Here is a 25,000-nt window from a genome sequence, read left to right as displayed (position 1 = left end):
TGGTGGGCCCATTTCGCCAATCCCTCAATATCAGAATCTTGCCTGTCCACCACTGCCTCAGCAATTTTAGATTTCTCATCTGCAATGTTATGAAAAAATTTGTCAAGAGAGTCTATCGGGGTATGAGCATCCACATGGAAGATTGTAACAGTACTCTGTGGGAGCATTTCCCAAATCTCCTGCCATAATTCTTTTCCCCACAGTTCTTTTGAATGCAATTTCCAACTATGGGAATGCCAAGTCGGTAACCAAACTGCCAGTCCATTGGCAGTAGACCAAGAATCGGTGAAAATATGACATGTGCCAGGTAACTCTTGTTTCAGAACTTGATAAACAGCATAGAGTTCAGCAAATTGACTGCTCTTACCCTCACCAGTTGTACTCAGCAATTTTTGTGTGATCGGATTATAGGACACCGCCTTCCAATGCCGTTTCGTCCCTATGAACCTTGCTGAACCATCCGTAAACCAGACATGGTTTCTGTCCTCCGCGGACAAATCATCAAAAGGTCTACCCCACTTAACAGGAGACTCCTGTACTAAAGGTACGGAACATTCACTCTCAGTCTCAGTCGATGGCGCCCGCGCCACCTGCTCATGCAAAGATGCAACTCCTTTTTGTCCCACACGTGCCCTGTCTTGTATATACCATTTCCATTTAATCACACTCGCCTCTTGAGCGTGTCCAATTCGGTGAGTTTTCGGCGAACTCATAACCCACTGCATGATAGGAATTTCAGGTCGCAAAACTATATCATGTCCCAAAGTCAATTGCTCGGTATCCACCAGAGCCCAATAACATGCAAGTAACTGTTTCTCAAAAGGTGTATAACGCTCACCAGCATCAGGTAACTTTTTGGTCCAGAAGCCTAACGGTACTCTACTCTTGCCTTGTTTCTGCCACAAACTCCAATTCGCATAAAGGCCTTGTACAGACACATTCAAATCCACATCACCATCACATACAGGCCATAAATCCAGAGCATGCTGAATTGCTTCTTTTGCCAGACTGAACGCATCTTGCTGTGGTTTATCCCATTCAAATGCATTCTTTTTACGAGTGACATGGTACAAAGGGGCCAATATTTGACTCAAATGAGGAATATGCTGGCGCCAAAAACCAAACAAACCAATGAAGCTTTGGGCTTCTTTCCTATTCCTCGGAACTGCAAAATCAAGAATTTTCTGTTTAACCTGAGGGATCACTTCTCGGTGCCCCTCATGCCAATTAATACCCAAAAATTTCACAGCCTGGGACGGACCTTGTAATTTATCCGGGTTGATTTCCCAACCTTTCTCACGCAGGCACTCAATGACTCTGTCCAATTGGGTCTGAACTTCCTCTTGTGTTTCGCCTTGGATCAAAATATCATCAATATAGTGACATATCTGAATTTGCGGATGAACCGGTACCTCAGCCAAATGCTCTGCCACCAGCCGGTGACATATCGTAGGACTATGCACATAGCCCTGGGGAAGACTTCTAAACGTCATCTGACGCCCGTTCCACGTAAAACTGAATTGTTCCTTACACTCAGGGGCAATCGGAATCGAAAAGAAAGCATTAGCAATATCAATGGACGCATACCATGTACCTGGATGTTTTTGGATTCTTTCAATTAGGGTAATAACATCCGGTACTGCAACAGTCAAAGAGGGTGTGTGTCTATTCAATTCTCGATAATCAACAGTCATGCGCCAAGAATTATCACTCTTACGTACAGGCCAAACAGGATTATTCCAAGCAGAAGTAACTGGGGTTATAACTCCTGCATCCACCAACTCCTGAATAGTGGTACTAATCTCTTCATGACCACCTGGAATACGATACTGCTTCTGACAAACCACTTTTGTCGCCTGGGGAACTTTTATGGGGGGCATTCTTAAACGACCAACATGTACAGGCCTGGACGATATATAATGTTTAGTTCCAAATTGGTAACATCCATCATCTAAGTGCAAAGTCATTCCTTTCAAAATATCAATTCCAATTATGAATTCTAAGAGTGGCACCACTAATACAGAGTATTCTTTTCTAGGAATTCTACCTATTCTCATTTCAAGTAAAGTTTGAACTGCGGGAGTTTCCTTTCCACCTAATCCGGTAATTGTAAAAGGCTGACCTTTAAACTTCTTTGATTTTCCATGAATAAGAGTGGCCTCCGCTCCTGTATCTACCAATGCTCGGGCCCTTTGGACATTACGATGTCTCCAATAAATATCAATATCTACATAGGGTCTATTATCTCTGTGAGCCCATCTGTGTACTGGAGCTTGACCTATTTCCTAGTCATTTTTACTGCGTTCTGTGTACCAGGATAAATTAGGATAAAGACTCTCACGTTTCTCAGGTATCGATACCTCCTGTTCATATCCATCTCTATTACGAAATGGATTCCTGTCCTCTGCATTGTACTGCGGGTTTCGATCGGCCAATCTGTGTCGATCCTCTCTCCTTCTCAACTCAGGGGATTGATCCCTATCATCTCTACGTCTGCTATTAACATAATCATCTCTCCCCCTTTCTCTTTCCCCCTCTCTCTCTCTGTCTCTCTCACGACGGGGGGACAAATCACGTACATAACGTCGATCATCACGACGATCAGAGCGTCCACGGCGGTCGTCATCACCGCTACCATCAGAACAACCACGATCACACTCAGTCGTCCGAACACGCCGGGCACCCTCCTTTCGATCCAAGCCACGTTTGCGAAACATTTCCCACAAACGAGGAGTAGTCTCACCGTCAATGTCCTCCTTCCGCACACCATCGGCCATAAGACCAAAAAAGATATCACGTCTAGTAAGTTTATTGTCACCAGGAGTACGAGTGTCAGGCCGGGACTGCCGTTCAGGTTTAAACCACTCACCCAACTCACCGAGTTGGCGTACCGATTCCAGCACCATAGATAACATGTTACCAGTCTGATTAATCAATAAAGTCATCATGACCTGCTTATAAGCAACAGGGGAAGAACGAATAATTCGATTCCGCACAGAAGATGTCAACAAACCATCAAGCAACCTGTCAGCAGTATTCAGAAAAATTGCCGTTTTCATCACCTCCTCTTTGAGACGTTGTGCAGCATCGCGCAAAGTATACCACGGTTTGTCATTCACAGGCCAGTCAGACTCAGTAGGATATTTTTGATTACAACCCTCAGTCGCCAATTGAAGCAAAGTAATTTGACCACCAACATTAAAGTTACGAAAATGATCCTGTACAGTAGAATCCGAACTCAAGGAACAAAACTTCAAACAATCGCCAGCATCCAACATAATGCCAGCAGCGCCCAGTTCATAAAGGCGCACCATCCATGTGAGTAAGGTCTCACCAGCTCGCTGCCGAAAGCGCTGCAAAATATCACTAATTTCTTGTTGAGTAAAATCCTCCAAAGAGTCTAAAGCAATACCATTCGGAGCACCGGGAGCCTGCTGCAACTTCCGCCGAAAAACTGGATGCACCGAGACCACGGGACGAGCATCACAAGGAGCTCGATCAGTACACGTAGAGGAACAATCAGTGTAAGAAGCATCGACCCCACTCGAAGGACGAGCGCAATCACGGGGTGCACCAACAGAGGCGCAAGAAGCAGACTTACAATCACGGCCGGAGCGAGAGGACTCGCGCTTGGCAGACTCCTCACCCGAGGAACGAGAATCACTCGAGTTCCAGATATTACCATCCCATTCATCAGGATTCCAATCCAGTCCGGCCTTCGCCACGACCAGACGCACCTTTCACGTCGAAACCCGACCACGCCGATTCTTGTATTTATAACGAGCAATCCGCACAGCCGCCCTCTCGGCAATAGTTTGGTACGTCTCAAGTTTGTCAGCAAGCAACTTATTTTGACATCGCAACAAAGTATGAGCATTCTGAATCTCAACAAAGTTCGCTTCCACATCCTTATGCAATTTCTGTAACTTCAACAACCTCTCATGCAGAATCCTGTACGCAGACAGAACAATCCAACCTCTGCGCCCCAAAACGGGAAGCTCATCACCCTTCGATACCGGCGCCTTCTGTAAACAAGTAATCACATTAGCCGGCTCCGCCAGCTCCAAAAAAGAATTCCAATTCTCACTCAAACCAGTAGAATCAGCCCACTCACGGGCTAAGGCTTCATAAGGCGTTGAATCCCAGCCGGGAATATCAACGGGCAACTTAAAAGTAGATTTCGACTTTCTAGAAAACATCTCGGAAAAGAAAGAAGAAGAAAAAAAGAAAGAAAAAACTATACACACAATTATATACAAAGAATATACAAACGAAACCACGCACGCGCCGAAAGCAAATACGATACAATCACAACGCACACAGGTTTCGTAAACGGTTCGTGACGCCAAATGTTCTGCTTGGGTTTTTCTGATCAGATAGAACCCGCTCATCAGAGCCTCACTAACCCAGCCAGAACGTTACCCCCTCCCACTCCCTAGGGCCTATTTACAGTTAGGTAACCACATATATCTACCACCTAAGGACAGGGAATTCCTACTATACATACCAAGACCTCTTATAATCGGCGGCCTCGCGATCCCATACGGATCCAGACCTCTCTGCCCATACGACAGTATCACAAGTGGCGGCCTCGCGATCCCATACGGATCCAGAACTCTCTACCCAGACGGCAGTCTCAGCACAAGTGGCGGCCTCGCGATCCCATACGGATCCAGACCTCTCTACCCAGACGACAGTTCATACGACAGTTCATCCTATGATCACCATAACATACAAAAAGGGAATCAGTCTCGCTATTCATCAGATCACACAAGGACTGCCAGTTCGAGCATAGCCTGTTCTCCGGTTCGAGGGGCTCCTCTCTCCCTTATTCAGTTACCACTTACCTGATCAGGGTTAACATCTGTTCATGTAGCCGCAGCTGACTAGAGGAATAGGCTACCCTCTCATACAAGAACACGCAGCACATGTTGGTTCACTACAAACTGGGTACTTTATTACTCATTACATACGCAATCACATAACATTACAATATAACACATAACCTGCAAAGAAAAGTGAAAGATTAAGTTGTGCACTCTAATAAGAAAGGGTCGACATCACCTTAGTAGTATGTAGCCTGCACTCAGTGGTCATCTAGGTTCCCTTCTCGTCTGTGCCTCGGCTCGCCTGGAAGTCACACCTCCGCGGTCATGGATACACGTCTGCACCACTATGCGCTGTTCCCTTCACCCTTCTCCGAGTCACTGGGACCTCTTCCTTATCGGCTACTCTCTCCTCTCTGGCTATTCTGCTAGGAGAGTATCTGTCTCTCGGTTTTTCTCCGCCTCCAAGATGGCGTCTGTCTTCCCTGGAATAAATAGTAGCTTTACTGCTAACGGCTAGATGCCGCCTACGGACTGAACATGTAACTGCCTCGGACTTTCACTAATATAGAGGTGCGTTTCCTCATGGAAAATTCCGGCCCGTAACCTGCCGCCCACCAAATTCTTGTACCTCCCCGTACCAAGGACACGTTCCCAGCCGGCCGGCCTGATGTAGTGTCTTCGGCATGAAGAAAAATACAATCCTTCGATAAGGGCCGGCCTGAACCGGTTCTCTCCAAGCGAATAACACCTCATAACTAAAACATTACATTTGACCTAGAAGCATCCCAAGCTGCCGGAGCAGAAAGAAAGATGGAGTCTCTCCCGTTTGAGGCCTACCAGGCCTGAATTCAGCACGGCTCCATGAAATACCCTCACTACAGGACAGGTTATCCCTAATACTAACGAATCTATCCCCTAGGCTATGTGTGCAAGCCCTGATCTATGGGCAAGAGCACAGGATCATGTCGAAGTGCCTAGTAAATAGGCTCCATTCACTACTCTAACCCTTAGACTTGGATGGTAAGAGACTGAAGTCACATTCAATCACCTTTCCTCACAAGAAGGCCGGGAAAATCGAGCAGAACAGGCACGCACTCACCACCCACGTCCCCAATGACAATTCCATCCTGGAGTTCAGCTTGTTGGGAGCCAAGCCCCTGATGGGTGCTTTAGGAATTAGTGGCATATCTCAGATCTATTGATCTATTATTATTAACACATCTAACACAATAAATCACCTTAGTACGCGATGGGAGCTATGGCTAGGCCCCTTGGTGGATGATGATTGGCGCGATGCCATTATGGCCCCTCAGGTCATAACCATTTCATCCAGATTGAGACTAATTCAAACTTACTATTTCTACTGCCCCTACCTCACCCCAGCCAGATTGCGTCGGGCCGCTCTGATCACGAGCCCTGATTGCCATCAATGCGCAGAGACCCTAGCGGACTTTTACCATATGATGTCGTAATGTACAGCAATATGCAAATATTAGACTGAACTTAGTCTTGTGCTGGGAGGTCCCCACATTCCTTTGGTTCTCCTCCTTGGGGTTCTGGAGTGCTCTGGGGGTACCCGGGCTGACAGCACATTTCTAGGCGTAGCTACTGTGGTAGCAAAATGAGATATTTCAGCTAAATGTAAAGTCCTGCACCTCCCACGGTGGCAGAGCAGCGTAAAGGGCTAGATTGGTGTACAGGAGAAACCTGTAGATGAGGCAAGAGACTACCCAGCCAAACACAAGTGGGTATGGGGAAAATTGCTGTGCCAACTGGGTTGATAGGAGTGCCCCAGTGACATTTAGGCCTCTTTATCATCGCTTTTTCATGCCTACCTATCTCCGATTTATAATTGATGCTGCTTGCTTGTCATGTGTCCTATCTGATTTTGTGATGTACCTTATCAAACATCTGATTGGTTGTACTTCTGTTAATAAAATCAATAAAGTTGGATGTCGAAAAGAAAAAAGAAAACCATTTCTCTATGTCATCTCCCACCAAATAACTAGGCACTAAATTCTTAAGTATACAAATCCTTTTTTCTCCTTCAGGTACTACGGGTATACTACCACCATCACTGCTGGAATCCACCTGTCTGGCCTTGATGTCCAGCTCCTTTAGGCAGCTCTCATGAGCCAGTAACATCCTTCTCTCCTCCAAGGCCTTTTCAGCCTTTTTCTCCTCTGCCTTCATTTTTAATTTAGCCATCTGCAACTTGACTTCTATCTCCTACCTCCTCTCTGTCAATTCCTCTGGAGGCATTCCGTGGGAAGAGACATTGCTCTTCCCCGTTGCAGGAAGCTCCAATTCAGGGGTCACCTCCTCCACATCTGATGTAGGTGGTTCCTCAGTTAGCCATCATCCAGCCCATCATCCTCAGCTGTGGTTTCATTTAGTACGGAGTGAGCTTCTTCCCAGTACCTCATCGCCGTCTGCAGCTTCACCTTCCTGATGGTGCTTTTAGCCACCTTGCATAGGTTTTTGAGCTGGGCCACTGTGTATACCTCCGGGTTGGACAGCTCAAATTCCATGCTTGTGGTTGTGGATCCAGCAGCCAGAGACATGATTTTGAAGAAAAATCAAAATGGCCAATTAGGTAGAATTAAAAATATGAATTGGTCTTGGATGTGGAGTAGTAGTGTACATCAAATCACTGTATAGCACTGCACAAACACAAGTCCTGTTCTCACAAGTGATTACCAATGTTAGAAATTGGGTTCCTGGTTGACTGGCGTAATAGCCCTCGTCAGGATGCGGCACAAGCAAACCCTAAATTAACCTGTGCTCACCCTCTGTTAGACTAAACTTTACAGGCAATGTTTAAAGTATTTGTGGAACAGTAAAACAGTGAAACCACCACACAGATTCCACATCAGGTTTGAAAAATAGAGCTTAATTTTTATAAATGAGCAAAGACAAAAATCCAATAAGTTGAACTGGAGTTATGAATAAACTATAAATTATCGCTTAAACACATAAAGCCCAAAACGGGGACATCTGGTCGTGCTGGACTGGGTCAAATCCAAAAATTCAGGCAGACCACGATGGAACGCGTGTTGGATACAATCCCAGATTAGTCCTGCTGAAATTTTACCTTCTCAAGTTTTGTGCCAAGAGTCCCGTTTGCCAGGAGCAAGGAAAGCGTTTCTGGTGATGGTCAGAAGGGCGCGAAGAGGAGGTTGGGCATTTTGGACGAACGGGGTGGGGGATTAGCGGTGGCAATCCACGCCAGAGGATGATGCTTGCTGTGCAAAGAGATGAACTTGGTGCGGCTCGCACTGATTTTCAGTGCGAATGGTGAAGTTCAGGTGCAAACAGATCTGTTTGCGTTCGCAAACAACCCAAAAGCTTGACTTTAAGAGTTTGAGAACCACACCAGTGGCACCTCTTGGGGGTCAGGAACTCATTGAAGATAGGCCTAGGAGTTATGGGGAGCCTCTTATGTCCCAGAAACTCAGATCAGGAGAGCAGCAGACTGGCTTTTTGAGTCTCTCTGGGGTCCTGGGTTCAAGATGGGTTCCAGGTCCAGTTCTTCTCTCAAGGCAAGAGGGCAGCAGGCTGCAGGTCAGCACAGCAAGGCAGCATAATGTCCAGAGGCGTACTATAGTGGTGGTGGAGACTTCAAAGATAGGCTTTTGAAATGCAGAGAGGTCCTGCCCTGGCTCCTGACTCGCTTCAGGGGGGTATGCTGCAATTTTTGTATGGACACAGCCTATTTAGTTGTAAGTGAGGCTGGGTCCAGCTCCTCCATCCCATCCTGCTAGTATCGCCTATCAAGTCAAACCTAAGCTCCCAATGTGTGTGACTTTCTAGGGGGAATACACAAACCCCAACTGTCACCCACCCCAGACATGTGAGCAGAGACAGGCAACAGGCAACAAATGGTTGAAGAAAAAAATGCCAACTTTCTAAAAGTGACATTTTCAGAACTATAATTTAAAATCCAACATCACCATATGTTAGGATTTTAAATTAGGATTCCAGAGACACCATACTTGGGAATCTTATCTCTTCCCACTTGGAAATTACACATATGACATGTAATGAGGTAATCTCAATGTTATCTTATGGGGGAGATAGGCCTTTCAGAAGTGAAAAACAACTTTAGGAGTTATTCACTACCAGGACATGTAAAACACAAAAGTACATGTCCTGACTTTTAAATACCTTGCACCCTGCCCTTTGGGTTGTCCAGGGTCTACCTTAGGGGTGATGTATTTGTATAAAAAGGGAAGGTTTGGGCCTTGTGAAAGGTTTATTTTGCCAGGTCGACATGGCAGTGTAAACTGCACACACAAGCTCTGCATTGAAAGGCCTGAGACATGGTTAAAGGGCAACTTAAGTGGGTGGCACAATTAGTGCTGCAGGCACACTAGCAGCATTTAATTTCAAGGCCCTGGGTACATATCACTTTACTATGGACTTAACAATAAATTAGATATGCCACATGGGGATGGACCAATGATACAATGTTTAGGGGAGAAAGCGCAAGCACTTTAACAGTGGTAAAGTGCACAGAGTATCCATATACGACAAACCCGCTATGCCTACACCAACGTTGAGAAACCTTACCGATGTTATTTCCACCCTGCATTTAGCATAGACAATACTCGGAGGTGTTTTTAATGCGGTTATGCAACCCATGCTTGATACTACAGGCACACCCTACCCTGCTAAGTCAACACAGGCAAAGAAACTGGTTGAATGGGCAGCCACTTTAGGCCTCTGTGATGTGTGGAGAACCTGGAGCCCTCAAACCCCCCAATACACACACACCTCAGCGGCGCATCATACCCACGCACGAATCAACATGATTTTTATGCCTGCCCCCGACTGCCATAGTGTGGCTGACATGGCTATCCTCCCCTGAGAAATCTCGGACCATTCAGCATTGCTCCTGCGCCTAGGCAAAACCCCTGGCATGCTGCGACCGATGTGGCTATTAAACGCCTGGTTCATGCAAAGCAAAGAGTTACAAAAGGCTATAGGAGAGGAATTGCGACAATACTTCCTCACGAATCTGGACTCGGTCCCTCCCCGAGTACTCTCTGGGGGGCATGCAAGGCCACCATCCGAGGAGTGGCCAGGAGCCATCTCCAAGCACATCAACTGTCCCGGGACAGCCACCTGGCTCTGCTCGAAGCGCAAGTAATCCGGCAGGAGGCTGACCTCGCCAGGGTCCCAGATGTGGCTCAGAACAGGCAACTAGTGGTTCAGAGCGAAGAGATCAACCAGATCTTGTGAGAATTGACCAAGTTGTTATGACGCTCGACTGTCGCCTGGGTATATGGCTGGGGTGACCAGAATGGGAAGCTGCTACACAGACTGGCCTCATACCCCCTAGCAAATCGAATCATCCCTGAAATCCATGACCCCTCCGGAGCCACTCGCCACACATCACCCGAGATTGCACAGGCATTCGCTGACTATTACGCCCACCTATACTCAGCAGATAAGCTGGAGTGCTCCTTCCTAGACCTACTAGAGCCTGAGAGGGTCTCTATTCCCTGCCTGACGCACTCGGAGGTGCCAGCCTGGGCCTTCCCTTCACCCCAGAAGAAATAAGTACTGCAATTTCCTCACTGGCATTCCAGAAAACTCCGGGCCCAGATGGATTTTCTCGGAAATACTATGCCAACTACTGGGAGCTGCTGGTCCTCCACCTCTCCCCCTTATTCCACCATGTTGCAGAGGTTGGAATATTTCCCCCTGAAACAGACATGGTGACCATTGTGGTTATCCCAAGACCCAGCCACCCTCGTCAGCTTGTGCAGACTATCAGCCGATTTCAATAATCAACAACAAAGTTAATATTTACGCCAAGGTCCTGGCTCAACACCTACACCCCTTCCTTAGCAAACTGATTCACCCAGACCAGTACGGCTTTATGCCGGCATGCACCACTAGACACTGATTGCGACGCCGCCACCTAGCCCTCGAAAACTGCCAAATGCTCACCCCCTACCTAGCGATCCTCCTTGATGATTTTCAAAAGGCCTTCGACACAGTCGATTGGCTTTATCTAGAGGATGTACTAACAATGATGGGTATGGGTCAGCGGTTTTGTCGCTTCGGGTCCTATATTCCAACCCTAGAGCCAGAGTGCTCATTAATGGGGCCCTCTCAGAGACATTCCGATCCATAGAAGTACGAGACAGGGCTGTCCCCTTTCCCCTCTCTTGTTCATGCTAGCGATGGAGCTCTTGGTGTGCCTCATATAAGCGGATGACTCGATTCAGGGCTGGACCTGGGGAGTCACCACACTGACAAAATTGCCTTATATGCGGACGATGTCCTGCTCTGCTCTGGCCCTACATGTCTTCGATCCCTACAAACCTTTGACAATGTTTCTGGCCTCCAACTCAACCCCGCAAAATCGACTCTTGTACCCCTCCACCTTTCTAGGAAATGCTTTAATTGGCAGTCAAGCATTCCCATTAGACGGCAGTCATTTAAATAAATGGGCATATGGGTCACTCTGCTCCCCGAATTAGAATGGGCGGTAAACGTTACCCCGCTTGTCAAGAAGGCCAAGGAAGACCTCCGGCACTGGCAAACACTGCCACTTAATCCTCTCGGGAAGGTGGCATTTTTTTAAGATGATGATCCTCCCCTGCTTCCTGTACGTCATTCAAAACACCCCCTTCCATTTCCCACGAAGCTGGTTTAAAGAGATAGATGTCATGGCCACTAGGTTTCTGTGGGGAGGTTGGAGACCACGTATAGCTCTCGCCTGTTGCCGGATTCCGTCCTTCGATGGAGGCATGGGCATGACTGACCTCTACCTATACTACCTAGCCACCTGGCTGCTCATCCTTCACGATTGGTTCGCTGGAGGTTGCTCTGACACGGCCTACAGAACCGAGCTAAGAGACATGGACTTCCCCCGAATCCAAGCCATCATGTATGGGTGCCCTATCCCTAGAATACTGCCGTCAGTCACTCAGGCGGTCCCACTAGCCTGGCACTCGGCCCTGCGACACACACAGTGGGACAACTAATTGAGTCAACAAACACCACTCTGGAAGGGTGCCTGATTGGATGAGGTAGTAGCACTAAAGGGCTTCAAACGTTAGGACCACATTGGCATATCACAACTGGGAGACGTGTGGGTGGGAGATCACATAAGGACCTTCCGAAACCAGCAGGGGTGCTTCACCCGCCACACATTGCAATTTTACAAATGCGACACGTCCTCAATGTCCACATATCAACAGGCACCACACTCTCTGAGTTCAGCCCATTAGAGGCGCAAGTCATGATGGGAAACCTGGGAAGGGGGGAATATCATGAATATACCACATCCTTACAAATAACGGCCCTATAATGCTTGACCCGCTCAGGTACCGGTGGTAGGGATGGCTGGGCCCTCTGGATAATGAAGACTGGCGAGAGGCCCTTATGGTCCCCAAGACCATTACCACTTCGACCAAACTCTGCCTCATCCGAATATACTAACTCCATACCGCTTATCTCACCCCGGAGCGCCTGCATAGGGCAGGATTGCGCACCTCGTCTGAATGCGCGCGCTGCGGACAACAATCAGCGGATTTTTACCACATGGTCTGGTCTTTTCCCTAACTTACTCACACACGTCCTGGGCTGGCAGGTACCCCACAATCCCCTACACCTCCTCCTGGGAGTCACGGATGGCCTAGACGGGTCCCGATCAAATTATTCTTGGGGGCAGCCACTATGGTGGCCAAACGTGATACCACAATGGCGTGGACACAGCCCTCCCCTCCCAAAAAAGCTAAGTGGCGTAGAGGGGTAGACTGGTGCGTTGCCCAGGTGAAACCCTTGTTTGAGGCCAGGGGACGCCCAGCCAAACACCAAAAGATATGGGGTAAATGTATGAACCAGTTTGGATAATGGGGTCTGTATGCTTGTCTCTTCACCTTTTGATTGCTTGTTTTTGCGATGTACTCGTTGTGCATGTATGTACATTACTGCCACTAGCACACTTGACATACCATTGAATACTGATCTAAGTGAAGTATTGTTATTACTGTTTTTTGTTGTTTTAAACATCAATAAAGTTGATCATCAAAAAAAAAGATGAAAGGCAGCATGCATTAATTACAGAAGCAAACGTATTGAAATGGTGAACATGAGGTGTTTAATATCAAAAGCAAAAGAGCTCTTGCTATTTCCAATTGTTTCGACATCTGACAAAAGTAAATATGAGTTTGAAGTATGAAGTGATTTTGGGTGTGGTCTTTGGTGTGATCTTTGATGTGATCTTTGGTGTGGTCTTTGATGTGATCTTTGGTGTGATCTTTGATGTGATCTTTGGTGTGATCTTTGGTGGGATCTTTGGTGTGGTCTTTGGTGTGGTCTTTGCTGGTATCTTTGGTGTGGTCTTTGGTGGTATCTTTGGTGTAATCTTTGGTGTCTGAAAGTCAAAAAGTATAATTCCCTTTTGGCACACCAATTCATAAACACTCCTCATGCACTCACATACATCCACCCATGAATTACTGGCATAAAAATTGATCCGGATATCGAAATACTTATAAGTACAATTTAATCAAAAGATCTCCAAAATATTAACAAGTCACTAAAAACATGAATAATACATCATTCAAATTCTGATATCGGAAAGGACTTCAAGAAAGACGGTCACATTTGTCATAAAATGCATTAATTTGTAAAAACATATAAATGGAACATCATGCAAATCATCAGTTCTTTGTCAAAATGTCGTTCAGTACAAAACAAATTTAATGACAACACAAAGCGTCTTTGGTGTTGACTTTGGTGTGATCTTTGTCGTGGTCTTTAGTGTGGTCTTTGGTGTGATCTTTGTCATGGCCTTTAGTGTGGTCTTTGGTGTGATCTTTGGTGAAATCTTTGGTGGGATCTTTGGTGTGGTTTTTGGTGTGATCTTTGGTGTGATCTTTGGTGTGCCTGTCTACATTTTAGCTTGGGTGGGCCCCCGCGTTAATGGCATCTATTGATCCTTGCTAAACTTGTGTTCTGTTAAAAACTCCCTACGGAAAAGGTAAGCAACTTAGCCTTGAGACCCTAGGCAGTATTCAGCTCTTTCACATTCCTTTTTCCATAGTAGCTGTGCACTGCTCTTGATCAAGATGCTAGGGATTTATTTATATCGAGGATAGCACCATCAATGACGTCTTTGCGCATCTTTTGTTTTTTCAAGGTTCAAGGATGAGGCCTTTGCTAAAGAAGCCATCGAAACTGCCATACATTTAAAAGCACAGTTTCCAGAGACCCTGGCAGGCTTTGACGTGGTAAATATGAAGAAATTTTTTATCAATCAATTTGTTCTTTATTCTGATAAAAAAGACATCCATAAAAGTACAGAATAAAATACCAGCACGAATATACATTAGAAATCGATACATACATAAATAAATGGATGGTAAAACAGTAGACGCATGACTTTAAGCAGTAAGCACACAAGGACATATACATAATACAAAAGTCAGCGTGGCGGGTTCAAAGCAGACTTATAATTTAGTTGGAGCCAATAGCAGAGATGTTCCTAAAATGAAGCAGCATAATATGATAAGGATCCGATAGTATAATGAATAGCAGCAAAGTGATATAAAAACACACATTAGGTAAAAAATAATAACAATGTGATTCGTAAAATAAAGCAGCGCAATATAATAAAGTGCAAACAATTTAACAGATAGCAGCAAAATAGTATAAAAACCACAATCCGATATAAGTGAAATGGTGCAATAAAATGCATTCAATTACGTTATGCAGCCCACGTAGAGATCAAGAATATCGAGGGGTACAATCAAAGCTACTTATACAGTGCTCATAGACGCGGGAGCTAACAGCCATTCTCAGAAAGGTGCTAACGCGAAGGGTTAGATTTTCCCCGTTGAGCTTGACTATACCCCTATAGGCCACCTTAAAATCAGTGATAGCTGAAGCCTTAAAAAAGGGAACCAGCAGCTGTTTTCTATATATTTGGTAAAAGTTACAAAAGAATAAAATGTGCAACATGGATTGGCTACCACGATTACCACAGGGACAGGGCATTTGCTCAAGATTGGTGTTAAAGCCTAAGGGGAAGCACAATAGGTATTTTAGAGTGCCAGCCCTAAGGCGGAAGAGCAAGCTTCGTTCCCAGTGGTAAGTCGCTTTTAGAAGATAGCTAGATGGAAGTTTTGGGGGGGGCCATCAGCATCCACCAAAGTTATATACCAGGTGACTGAAGATTTCGAACTTTCTTGCTTATATCTCAAGTCGCCATAGTATTCATACAGGGCCTACTGGTTAATCTTTTTGTTAATACCTGCCATATGGCTTGGGTTGTGAAGATATGCGACAGATTTACATTAGTCAGGCTAGCCTTGACAGCCGTCAACCATGGTATGTCACTCCCCTTATCACATTTAAGGCAGTCAACTATGATTTCTCTAGTTAACGTAGCTGCAGGATTTTGCCATACTTTTATCAAAAAATGGTTGGGCGGGTCCTGATGTAGTCCTCTATATAGGACAATTTTAACTCATGATGGCAGACACAGGATGAGGAACAGATCGGTGCCCCCAAAACTCTCCGGCAGAATCTATTTTCTTCTACCTGAATGCTGTTGCAATTCACAAGAAATGTTTTATATATTTTAGCTGCTTTCTCTTTGACCTGCTTTCTCTGCCATTATCTGTAGTGAAACTTTGACATCCATCATCACCCCTTACCCACCCCTTTCTGCTTTGTCTTGTATAATATTCTTCCCTCATATGACACCAGAAACCATTGTTTACTTCCACAGCCATCACTGGACTGGCTTTCTCCTCCATTATCTTCGCCACCATGTCTGCCTGCTCCGCCTTCCTCAAGATTCTTGTTCCATTCCACTGCTTGCGATGCTAGCCAATACCTTTGTCCTCACCAAACTAGAAAACGGCAACATCCTCCTTCCTGGGCTCCCGAATTACTTCTCTATCACATTAACTCCCAACAACACACAGGGACCACGTCCTGACAAAGAAAGCAAGTTGGATGCCGATGGCCCTAGGGTACCCTAAGCGGCTGCAATGGCTTGATATAGTGGTGCTTCACAGGGCATCTTCCAGAATCAAGAAACAAGCAGGGGAGACAATGCAGAATGTAAAGACCACCTCAATGGCGGGATGCAGTTTTCCTCTGGATGCTGCTGATGCTGCTTCTATGTAGATCAGTCGCACTCTGCTACAGGGAAGATCACGCCTGGCTGAGGATCTCTGGATTCAGCGCAGAAGTTCAGATGTATCTGCTGGACATGCAGCGTGCACTACCAAAGGCATGACACAATGGTTACAAGCCGCATGAGCACTGAGTCTTTTTGCAGCATAACAAACTGTACCAAATACACAACAAATTGACATGACAGAGGGCTTTATTTAGAGCTTGGAGGAGTGGGTGGACTGTTCCTCCAGCACCACCAATCCTGCTGTTTCATTGCTCTATTGAGGATATGGTAAAAGTCAGATTACCCTCAGTAGAGGCTCAGCCGGTAGAAACCCCAGAGCCCACCCACAGAACTGCCTACTGTGTCCCGGTGACATGCGCTGCTCTATTAAGGGTGCAACTACCGACACATATTTGGCCGGCCATTAATTGTTGTTAAATGACAACAAAGCACCCAGCACGTTGGGGCTGTTTACTTTTTATCATGAAAATCATGGTCTTGGAGTTTGTTTTCTCGGAAACAAAAAGGTTTACTGAGTGGGCGCTTTAAACATGCACTGAAATCTCCAGGTGAAACCCCAGGAAAAAGGGAAAACTTATAGGTGGAGTCATATTTACTGATTCCCCATTTCTCACTCAGTGGACACTCGGGGTTCTATTTGTAATCCCCGTTTTCGGTAACTATACTTTGAGGCACTCCTGATCGGGCCATTAATGGCATCAGTAAATCAATGTTTGTAGGAGGGATCCTGTGGTATAGCGGCATCACAAAGGAAAGATTAACAACACAGAATACATGTGTGCCATTTGAGAGGGGAAAATCACACCTCATTACTTTAAAATTATATTTGTTGCAGAAAGGAACACTGAATGTACCCAGCCTAAGTCAAATACAAGTGTGCCTCTGTCCTGTGCTATCCCACAGTGTACACATTCATACACCCATGTTTTCGACTGAGACCTTTTCATTTCCTCGCCTTATCATTCAGAAGTTCCTCCAGCTGGCCCAATTGAGGAAGGGAGATACAGAGGAGGGGCACACTGCAGCTGAGAAGGTGCAGAGCAGAAAAAGGCACAAAGATGACATTACATGACCATGGACAAACCTTTTTAAAAGTTGGTTACTTTTTATGTGCAGATTTCGGAGTACTTTCTCTAGAGGTGCAGGTCTTTTCCTGTTGGGCACCAGAGAAGAAATTATTGTTTTGCTTTTCACGGGAAGCTCTGTAACCGGCCTGCATCTCTGTGCCCCAAGAAGAGCGGTGAACGCTTTCTCGTGGGGAACAACCTTTACAACGCAACTTTTACAACGCACTACCTTTACAACGCATTTTTACAACGCATAATCCATTACAACGCATGACATTACAACGCATACCATTACAACGCATTTTTAAAAACTACCTTTACAACGCATTCCATTACAACGCATACTACCATTACAACGCATACCATTACAACGCATAATATTACACTACACTATCCAACACTTACCCTACTGTTGCACCCCCTGGAGTTAGAATAGTAATTTTTACCCCTATACTATCCAACACTTACCCTACTGATGCACCCCCTGGAGTTAGAATAGTAATTTTTACCCCTATACTATCCAACACTTACCCTACTGATGCACCCCCTGGAGTTAGAATAGTAATTTTTACCCCTATACTATCCAACACTTACCCTACTGATGCACCCCCTGGAGTTAGAATAGTAATTTTTACCCCTATACTATCCAACACTTACCCTACTGTTGCACCCCCTGGAGTTAGAATAGTAATTTTTACCCCTATACTATCCAACACTTACCCAACTGATGCACCCCCTGGAGTTAGAATAGTAATTTTTACCCCTATACTATCCAACACTTACCCTACTGATGCACCCCCTGGAGTTAGAATAGTAATTTGTACCCCTATACTATCCAACACTTACCCTACTGATGCACCCCCTGGAGTTAGAATAGTAATTTTTACCCCTATACTATCCAACACTTACCCTACTGATGCACCCCCTGGAGTTAGAATAGTAATTTTTACCCCTACACTATCCAACACTTACCCTACTGTTGCACCCCCTGGAGTTAGAATAGTAATTTTTACCCCTATACTATCCAACACTTACCCTACTGATGCACCCCCTGGAGTTAGAATAGTAATTTTTTCCCCTACACTATCCAACACTTACCCTACTGTTGCACCCCCTGGAGTTAGAATAGTAATTTTTACCCCTATACTATCCAACAATTACCCTACTGATGCACCCCCTGGAGTTAGAATAGTAATTTTTACCCCTATACTATCCAACACTTACCCTACTGTTGCACCCCCCTGGAGTTAGAATAGTAATTTTTACCCCTATACTATCTAATACTTACCTTAAATGTAATTTAATATAATGCGTTGTAATGGTATGCGTTGTAAAGGTAGTATGCGTTGTAATGGCAATGCGTTGTAAAGGTATTTTTTAAAAATGCGTTGTAGTGTCATGCGTTGTAATGTCATGCGTTGTAATGGATTATGCGTTGTAAAAAATGCGTTGTAAGTGCATGCGTTGTAAAAGTGTGCGTTGTAACGTCATACATCCCTTTCTCGTCGTCTCATGGGATTGGTACGCATGTTGCTTAGCTTTTGAACTGTCTGTGACATTTTACCTTCACGGATAACAGTGTATCCAGTTCCAGAAAAATTCTCAAAACCTTAAAAAGTCTGTTTCTTGCTAGTGGCCGCTGAGGCAGTCAGTAATGGAGCATCTCTGCCTCCTGGCGGTGTCGGCCATTACAGAAAGAAGCTACCCCAGTTGTCCATGGGGTTGTGATCAATGGGGCGGGACCAGAAACCCCGCAGATGGCCAGGCTGTTATACGTGTCTATTTGATGCACCTTTCAAGAAAAGGTCTCCACAGTTCATTATTAGGGCCACTCTGATCATGATGGTTAAACTACATCTGCTGGCACGAGTGGTCCAGATATACCTCTTTCAGTTCCCGGCCAGCACCTCTTCGTCTATGTGCAGAGCTCCTGAAAGTTCAGGGCCTGAGCTCTAGGGCCTCGGAGTTGTGCTGCTTTTAAGGAGTCCCGGAGGCCTCCTTTACGGTGCCCTTCTAGTTCGACACAGCAAAGTATTTGATGGTTGGAGTAAACCTTCATCAGTTCCGACCATTCAGTTCACTATCTCCATGACTTCCTGTGCCTGTGTTTAAGCACACCACACTGGCCATGACGTGAATTCAAATCACCACCATATATGATCATCAGGTTGTACCTACTTTATTGAACTCTAGTGGTCCTCCAGATATTGTGTTGTTGGTGGAAACGTATTCCTCAGAATTGCTGCTAGCAATGTGAAGCCGCAGCCTCCGACCCAGACCTTGTTTGTCTGAGGTACAATTAGAACCTCGTCTAAAAACCTAAACACACCCATTTCAAAGTGTGATTTTAGCACTTATGTTGTAAATTTTGTACATGTAGCATTTGTTTCTACATTGTCACTCTTCCTTATCCTTTTTACTGGAAGTTCTCTTTAGAGTTTTGATCCTAAAGGAGTGTTTCCACTTATCGTTAGAGAACAACTAATGCGATGGAATACCTGCCTTGCTGTGCCTGGTATTCGAGACCTTGCTGGAGTCTCTAGACACAGCAGTTGGGGTAAACAGGATGGAAACACTGCCAGAGCCATTCACAGTGGTTTAGTAAGTTTAAGTTTAGTAAGCTCAAGCATTTCATTCACATCTTGTTCTCCACTCATTTCTAACCTGCTCTTCCACGGTGTTTGCTTTAGTATTAAGTCTTTTGAAGTGTTAGTGTATTCTCCTGTAAGGCCTTTTTTTGGCCACCTCATTAACGCTGCACCTTTTCTATGATGTGCAAAAAACTCAACACGACTTGACGTTATGAGCATAGTTTATGGCCAGATTATAAATAAAATGAGCAAAAAATGTTATACCTGATGTTTACCGATAACAAGCTGCTGCACAGACATGGACTGACTTCACCACCTACATGAAAAGCAATGCCACCAATGCTTAGCTGACCGACACAGAATAAGATTCAACATGTTTTAGACATACCTATCTAGAGGCACTACCATAAATGGCCACATGCCATTTTATTGATAGCCAGAGTGACACTTATATTTTTTGGGAGAAGTGTTCTCTTTTTGGCACACCTCCTGATTAAATTAATATTTAAGTAAAAATAATTTGCTTTAACAATTTCAGGTTAGGTTGAAAATTTGCTTCAAGTTTAGGTAAGGTAACAAAATTGATATAGTGTAAGAAGCAGTGTTTGGCTTTGCCGCGTGTTGAGGTCCATGTAGATCAGGAGTCTTCAACATTTTCTGTAAATAGAGCTACATCTGATCAATGAAAATGTACACATTCCCATCAAACATAGACTGGCCATTTAGGTAAACTGTCTCAATTCACCCCCGAAAGTAATTTTTTGGAACAAAACTAATTTTGCCTCAACATACCTGGGTTCATTTTCAGGAAAATCAGTTTTGAGCCTCAAGTATTAGCTTGTCATTTTCACCAAGTCCTCAGAGGTACAAAAAGTACAGCATGTTCACATCAAATGATTCTGCCTACCTTATAACTGTTTCACCATCTAATGCCAGCGATGGTCACTGTAATGCTTAAGATGCCCACAAAATGCCAAAGTTGGCCACCTTTGTGTCAAGGGTGAACATCATAATGCCATCATAACAGCATCATAATGCCAAGGACGCTCACAATATTCAAGGATGAGCAACATTCAATTAGTGTTATGTTGAAGCCCAACTCCATCTTGGGCAGGCCGAGACTCCATTTTCTGTTTTTTTGCAGAATCATTAACATCACTGCCTGTGACGCAGATGTCGTCCGGCGCTAGCTTTCCAAGAAGCTGTGAAAGCATCAAGTCCCTCAGACATAGTCTGAATTGCAATTTTTTTATCTTATTTGTTTATGAGAATGTGTCTTAGACTAGCATCTTGATGCACATTGGTTATGTCAGACATTCCTAAGGTGATATGGGAATTTCCCATCTTATATTAGATACAGTATAAAAGGCCACTTGACCATTTGTCAGTAGAGGTCCTTCACCCCAGATTATTGAGAAAGATACTTCCAGAGATGTTACAGTATTGCACTTTCCTATGAAAGCTGATATCAAGCGAGTCCGGGAGGTGAAGAGCTGATGTGAGGTGTGTTCGCCTTTTGCAGGGGACAGGGCCTCCCCTACTACTGATAATGACAGCTTCTTACTGTAAACAGATATGCTGTACGCTGTGATTCTTCTTAAAAAACTCTAGAAGCAAGTTATACTACTCCATGCTCTCCTAGCGTAGCGAATAGAAGTAGGTTTTAGGGTGTTCGATTGTTTCAATGACATTTTAACTATCGTGAAAATGTACATTTTATTCTTGATGTTCGCAACATTCACTTGTGCTGCTTTAATGATATTTTGTGTGGTTATTTTAGATGTGCTAAGCAACAGAATAAGACTGTGGAAATAAAAAGCTTTTTAGTTGAGGTGTATTTTTCTTAGTGCAGTTTGTATGTGTGTGATATTAAGGAGAACATAATAGGTTTGTATCAAATCCCCACGGCATACCGGGATCCCTGTTAAGGGACTGTTAATACCCCAAAAGCATTGACGCCACTTTAGTTATGTATTGGGTGGGATTCTGCAGGGCTACAAAAACCTATATTTCACATTCAAGTGTTGATGCATTGAGCTAATTTCTCTTGTGTCACCCGTGGGAGTGAAAACAAACTTCGTAGAGCAGAACCAATGACTCACTGTTTGCAACAATATCAGCTTTGACTGACGGCTGTCCTGAGGTGCTGAATTATGTTAATTAGAAATGTTTCTAGGCGGGGTCCGCATGTTAGCTTTTTTAATATGCATGGCTCCTGTTATTTAGGCATCTACTTCTCTTCCCATTCTGGTTTGCAGTCAAGTGTGCTTTAAGAATGGATACTCACAGACTAAGTGCTTTATGGCGGACACATAAACATGCTTTTCTTCTTCTGCCCAAGTCTGCCCCTTTCTCTAGAGGTGCAGGTCTTTTCCTGTTGGGCACCAGAGAAGAAATTATTGTTTTGCTTTTCACGGGAAGCTCTGTAACCGGCCTGCATCTCTGTGCCCCATGAAGAGCGGTGAACGCTTTCTCGACGTCTCATGGGATTGGTACGCATGTTGCTTAGCTTTTGAACTGTCTGTGACCTTTTACCTTCACGGATAACAGTGTATCCAGTTCCAGAAAAATTCTCAAAACCTTAAAAAGTCTGTTTCTTGCTAGTGGCCGCTGAGGCAGTCAGTAATGGAGCATCTCTGCCTCCTGGCGGTGTCGGCCATTACAGAAAGAAGCTACCCCAGTTGTCCATGGGGTTGTGATCAATGGGGCGGGACCAGAAACCCCGCAGATGGCCAGGCTGTTATACGTGTCTATTTGATGCACCTTTCAAGAAAAGGTCTCCACAGTTCATTATTAGGGCCACTCTGATCATGATGGTTAAACTACATCTGCTGGCACGAGTGGTCCAGATATACCTCTTTCAGTTCCCGGCCAGCACCTCTTCGTCTATGTGCAGAGCTCCTGAAAGTTCAGGGCCTGAGCTCTAGGGCCTCGGAGTTGTGCTGCTTTTAAGGAGTCCAGGAAGCCTCCTTTACGGTGACCTTCTAGTTCGACACAGCAAAGTATTTGATGGTTGGAGTAAACCTTCATCAGTTCCGACCATTCAGTTCACTATCTCCATGACTTCCTGTGCCTGTGTTTAAGCACACCACACTGGCCATGACGTGAATTCAAATCACCACCATATATGATCATCAGGTTGTACCTACTTTATTGAACTCTAGTGGTCCTCCAGATATTGTGTTGTTGGTGGAAACGTATTCCTCAGAATTGCTGCTAGCAATGTGAAGCCGCAGCCTCCGACCCAGACCTTGTTTGTCTGAGGTACAATTAGAACCTCGTCTAAAAACCTAAACACACCCATTTCAAAGTGTGATTTTAGCACTTATGTTGTAAATTTTGTACATGTAGCATTTGTTTCTACATTGTCACTCTTCCTTATCCTGTTTTACTGGAAGTTCTCTTTAGAGTTTTGATCCTAAAGGAGTGTTTCCACTTATCGTTAGAGAACAACTAATGCGATGGAATACCTGCCTTGCTGTGCCTGGTATTCGAGACCTTGCTGGAGTCTCTAGACACAGCAGTTGGGGTAAACAGGATGGAAACACTGCCAGAGCCATTCACAGTGGTTTAGTAAGTTTAAGTTTAGTAAGCTCAAGCATTTCATTCACATCTTGTTCTCCACTCATTTCTAACCTGCTCTTCCACGGTGTTTGCTTTAGTATTAAGTCTTTTGAAGTGTTAGTGTATTCTTCTGTAAGGCCTTTTTTTGGCCACCTCATTAACGCTGCACCTTTTCTATGATGTGCAAAAAACTCAACACGACTTGACGTTATGAGCATAGTTTATGGCCAGATTATAAATAAAATGAGCAAAAAATTTTATACCTGATGTTTACCGATAACAAGCGGCTGCACAGACATGGACTGACTTCACCACCTACATGAAAAGCAATGCCACCAATGCTTAGCTGACCGACACAGAATAAGATTCAACATGTTTTAGACATACCTATCTAGAGGCACTACCATAAATGGCCACATGCCATTTTATTGATAGCCAGAGTGACACTTATATTTTTTGGGAGAAGTGTTCTCTTTTTGGCACACCTCCTGATTAAATTAATATTTAAGTAAAAATAATTTGCTTTAACAATTTCAGGTTAGGTTGAAAATTTGCTTCAAGTTTAGGTAAGGTAACAAAATTGATATAGAGTAAGAAGCAGTGTTTGGCTTTGCCTCGTGTTGAGGTCCATGTAGATCAGGAGTCTTCAACCTTTTCTGTAAATAGAGCTACATCTGATCAATGAAAATGTACACATTCCCATCAAACATAGACTGGCCATTTAGGTAAACTGTCTCAATTCACCCCCGAAAGTAATTTTTTGGAACAAAACTAATTTTGCCTCAACATACCTGGGTTCATTTTCAGGAAAATCAGTTTTGAGCCTCAAGTATTAGCTTGTCATTTTCACCAAGTCCTCACAGGTACAAAAAGTACAGCATGTTCACATCAAATGATTCTGCCTACCTTATAACTGTTTCACCATCTAATGCCAGCGATGGTCACTGTAATGCCTAAGATGCCCACAAAATGCCAAAGTTGGCCACCTTTGTGTCAAGGGTGAACATCATAATGCCATCATAACAGCATCATAATGCCAAGGACGCTCACAATATTCAAGGATGAGCAACATTCAATTAGTGTTATGTTGAAGCCCAACTCCATCTTGGGCAGGCCGAGACTCCATTTTCTGTTTTTTTGCAGAATCATTAACATCACTGCCTGTGACGCAGATGTCGTCCGGCGCTAGCTTTCCAAGAAGCTGTGAAAGCATCAAGTCCCTCAGACATAGTCTGAATTGCAATTTTTTAATCTTATTTGTTTATGAGAATGTGTCTTAGACTAGCATCTTGATGCACATTGGTTATGTCAGACATTCCTAAGGTGATATGGGAAATTCCCATCTTATATTAGATACAGTATAAAAGGCCACTTGACCATTTGTCAGTAGAGGTCCTTCACCCCAGATTATTGAGAAAGATACTTCCAGAGATGTTACAGTATTGCACTTTCCTTTGAAAGCTGATATCAAGCGAGTCCGGGAGGTGAAGAGCTGATGTGAGGTGTGTTCGCCTTTTGCAGGGGACAGGGCCTCCCCTACTACTGATAATGACAGCTTCTTACTGTAAACAGATATGCTGTACGCTGTGATTCTTCTTAAAAAACTCTAGAAGCAAGTTATACTACTCCATGCTCTCCTAGCGTAGCGAATAGAAGTAGGTTTTAGGGTGTTCGATTGTTTCAATGACATTTTAACTATCGTGAAAATGTACATTTTATTCTTGATGTTCGCAACATTCACTTGTGCTGCTTTAATGATATTTTGTGTGGTTA

The 25,000-nt window shown here is 44.5% G+C and overlaps 1 protein-coding gene across 1 annotated transcript in view; it reads left to right on the top strand.

The window, feature by feature from the left end:
- Window positions 1-25,000, top strand: part of LOC146854821 (adenosine deaminase 2-like) — a 447,289-nt gene that overhangs the window by 301,621 nt on the left and 120,668 nt on the right. The window contains exon 6 of the mRNA XM_085652183.1: window positions 13,993-14,083. Within this exon, the coding sequence (XP_085508309.1) occupies window positions 13,993-14,083 (91 nt within the window). The remainder of the gene's footprint in view (window positions 1-13,992; window positions 14,084-25,000) is intronic.

Source organism: Triturus cristatus, chromosome 4_1 (genome assembly GCF_964204655.1).
Source record: "Triturus cristatus chromosome 4_1, aTriCri1.1, whole genome shotgun sequence".
Lineage (NCBI taxonomy): Eukaryota > Metazoa > Chordata > Amphibia > Caudata > Salamandridae > Triturus > Triturus cristatus.
Note: the sequence above shows the minus strand (reverse complement) of the source record. Positions and strands in the feature narration are given on the sequence as shown.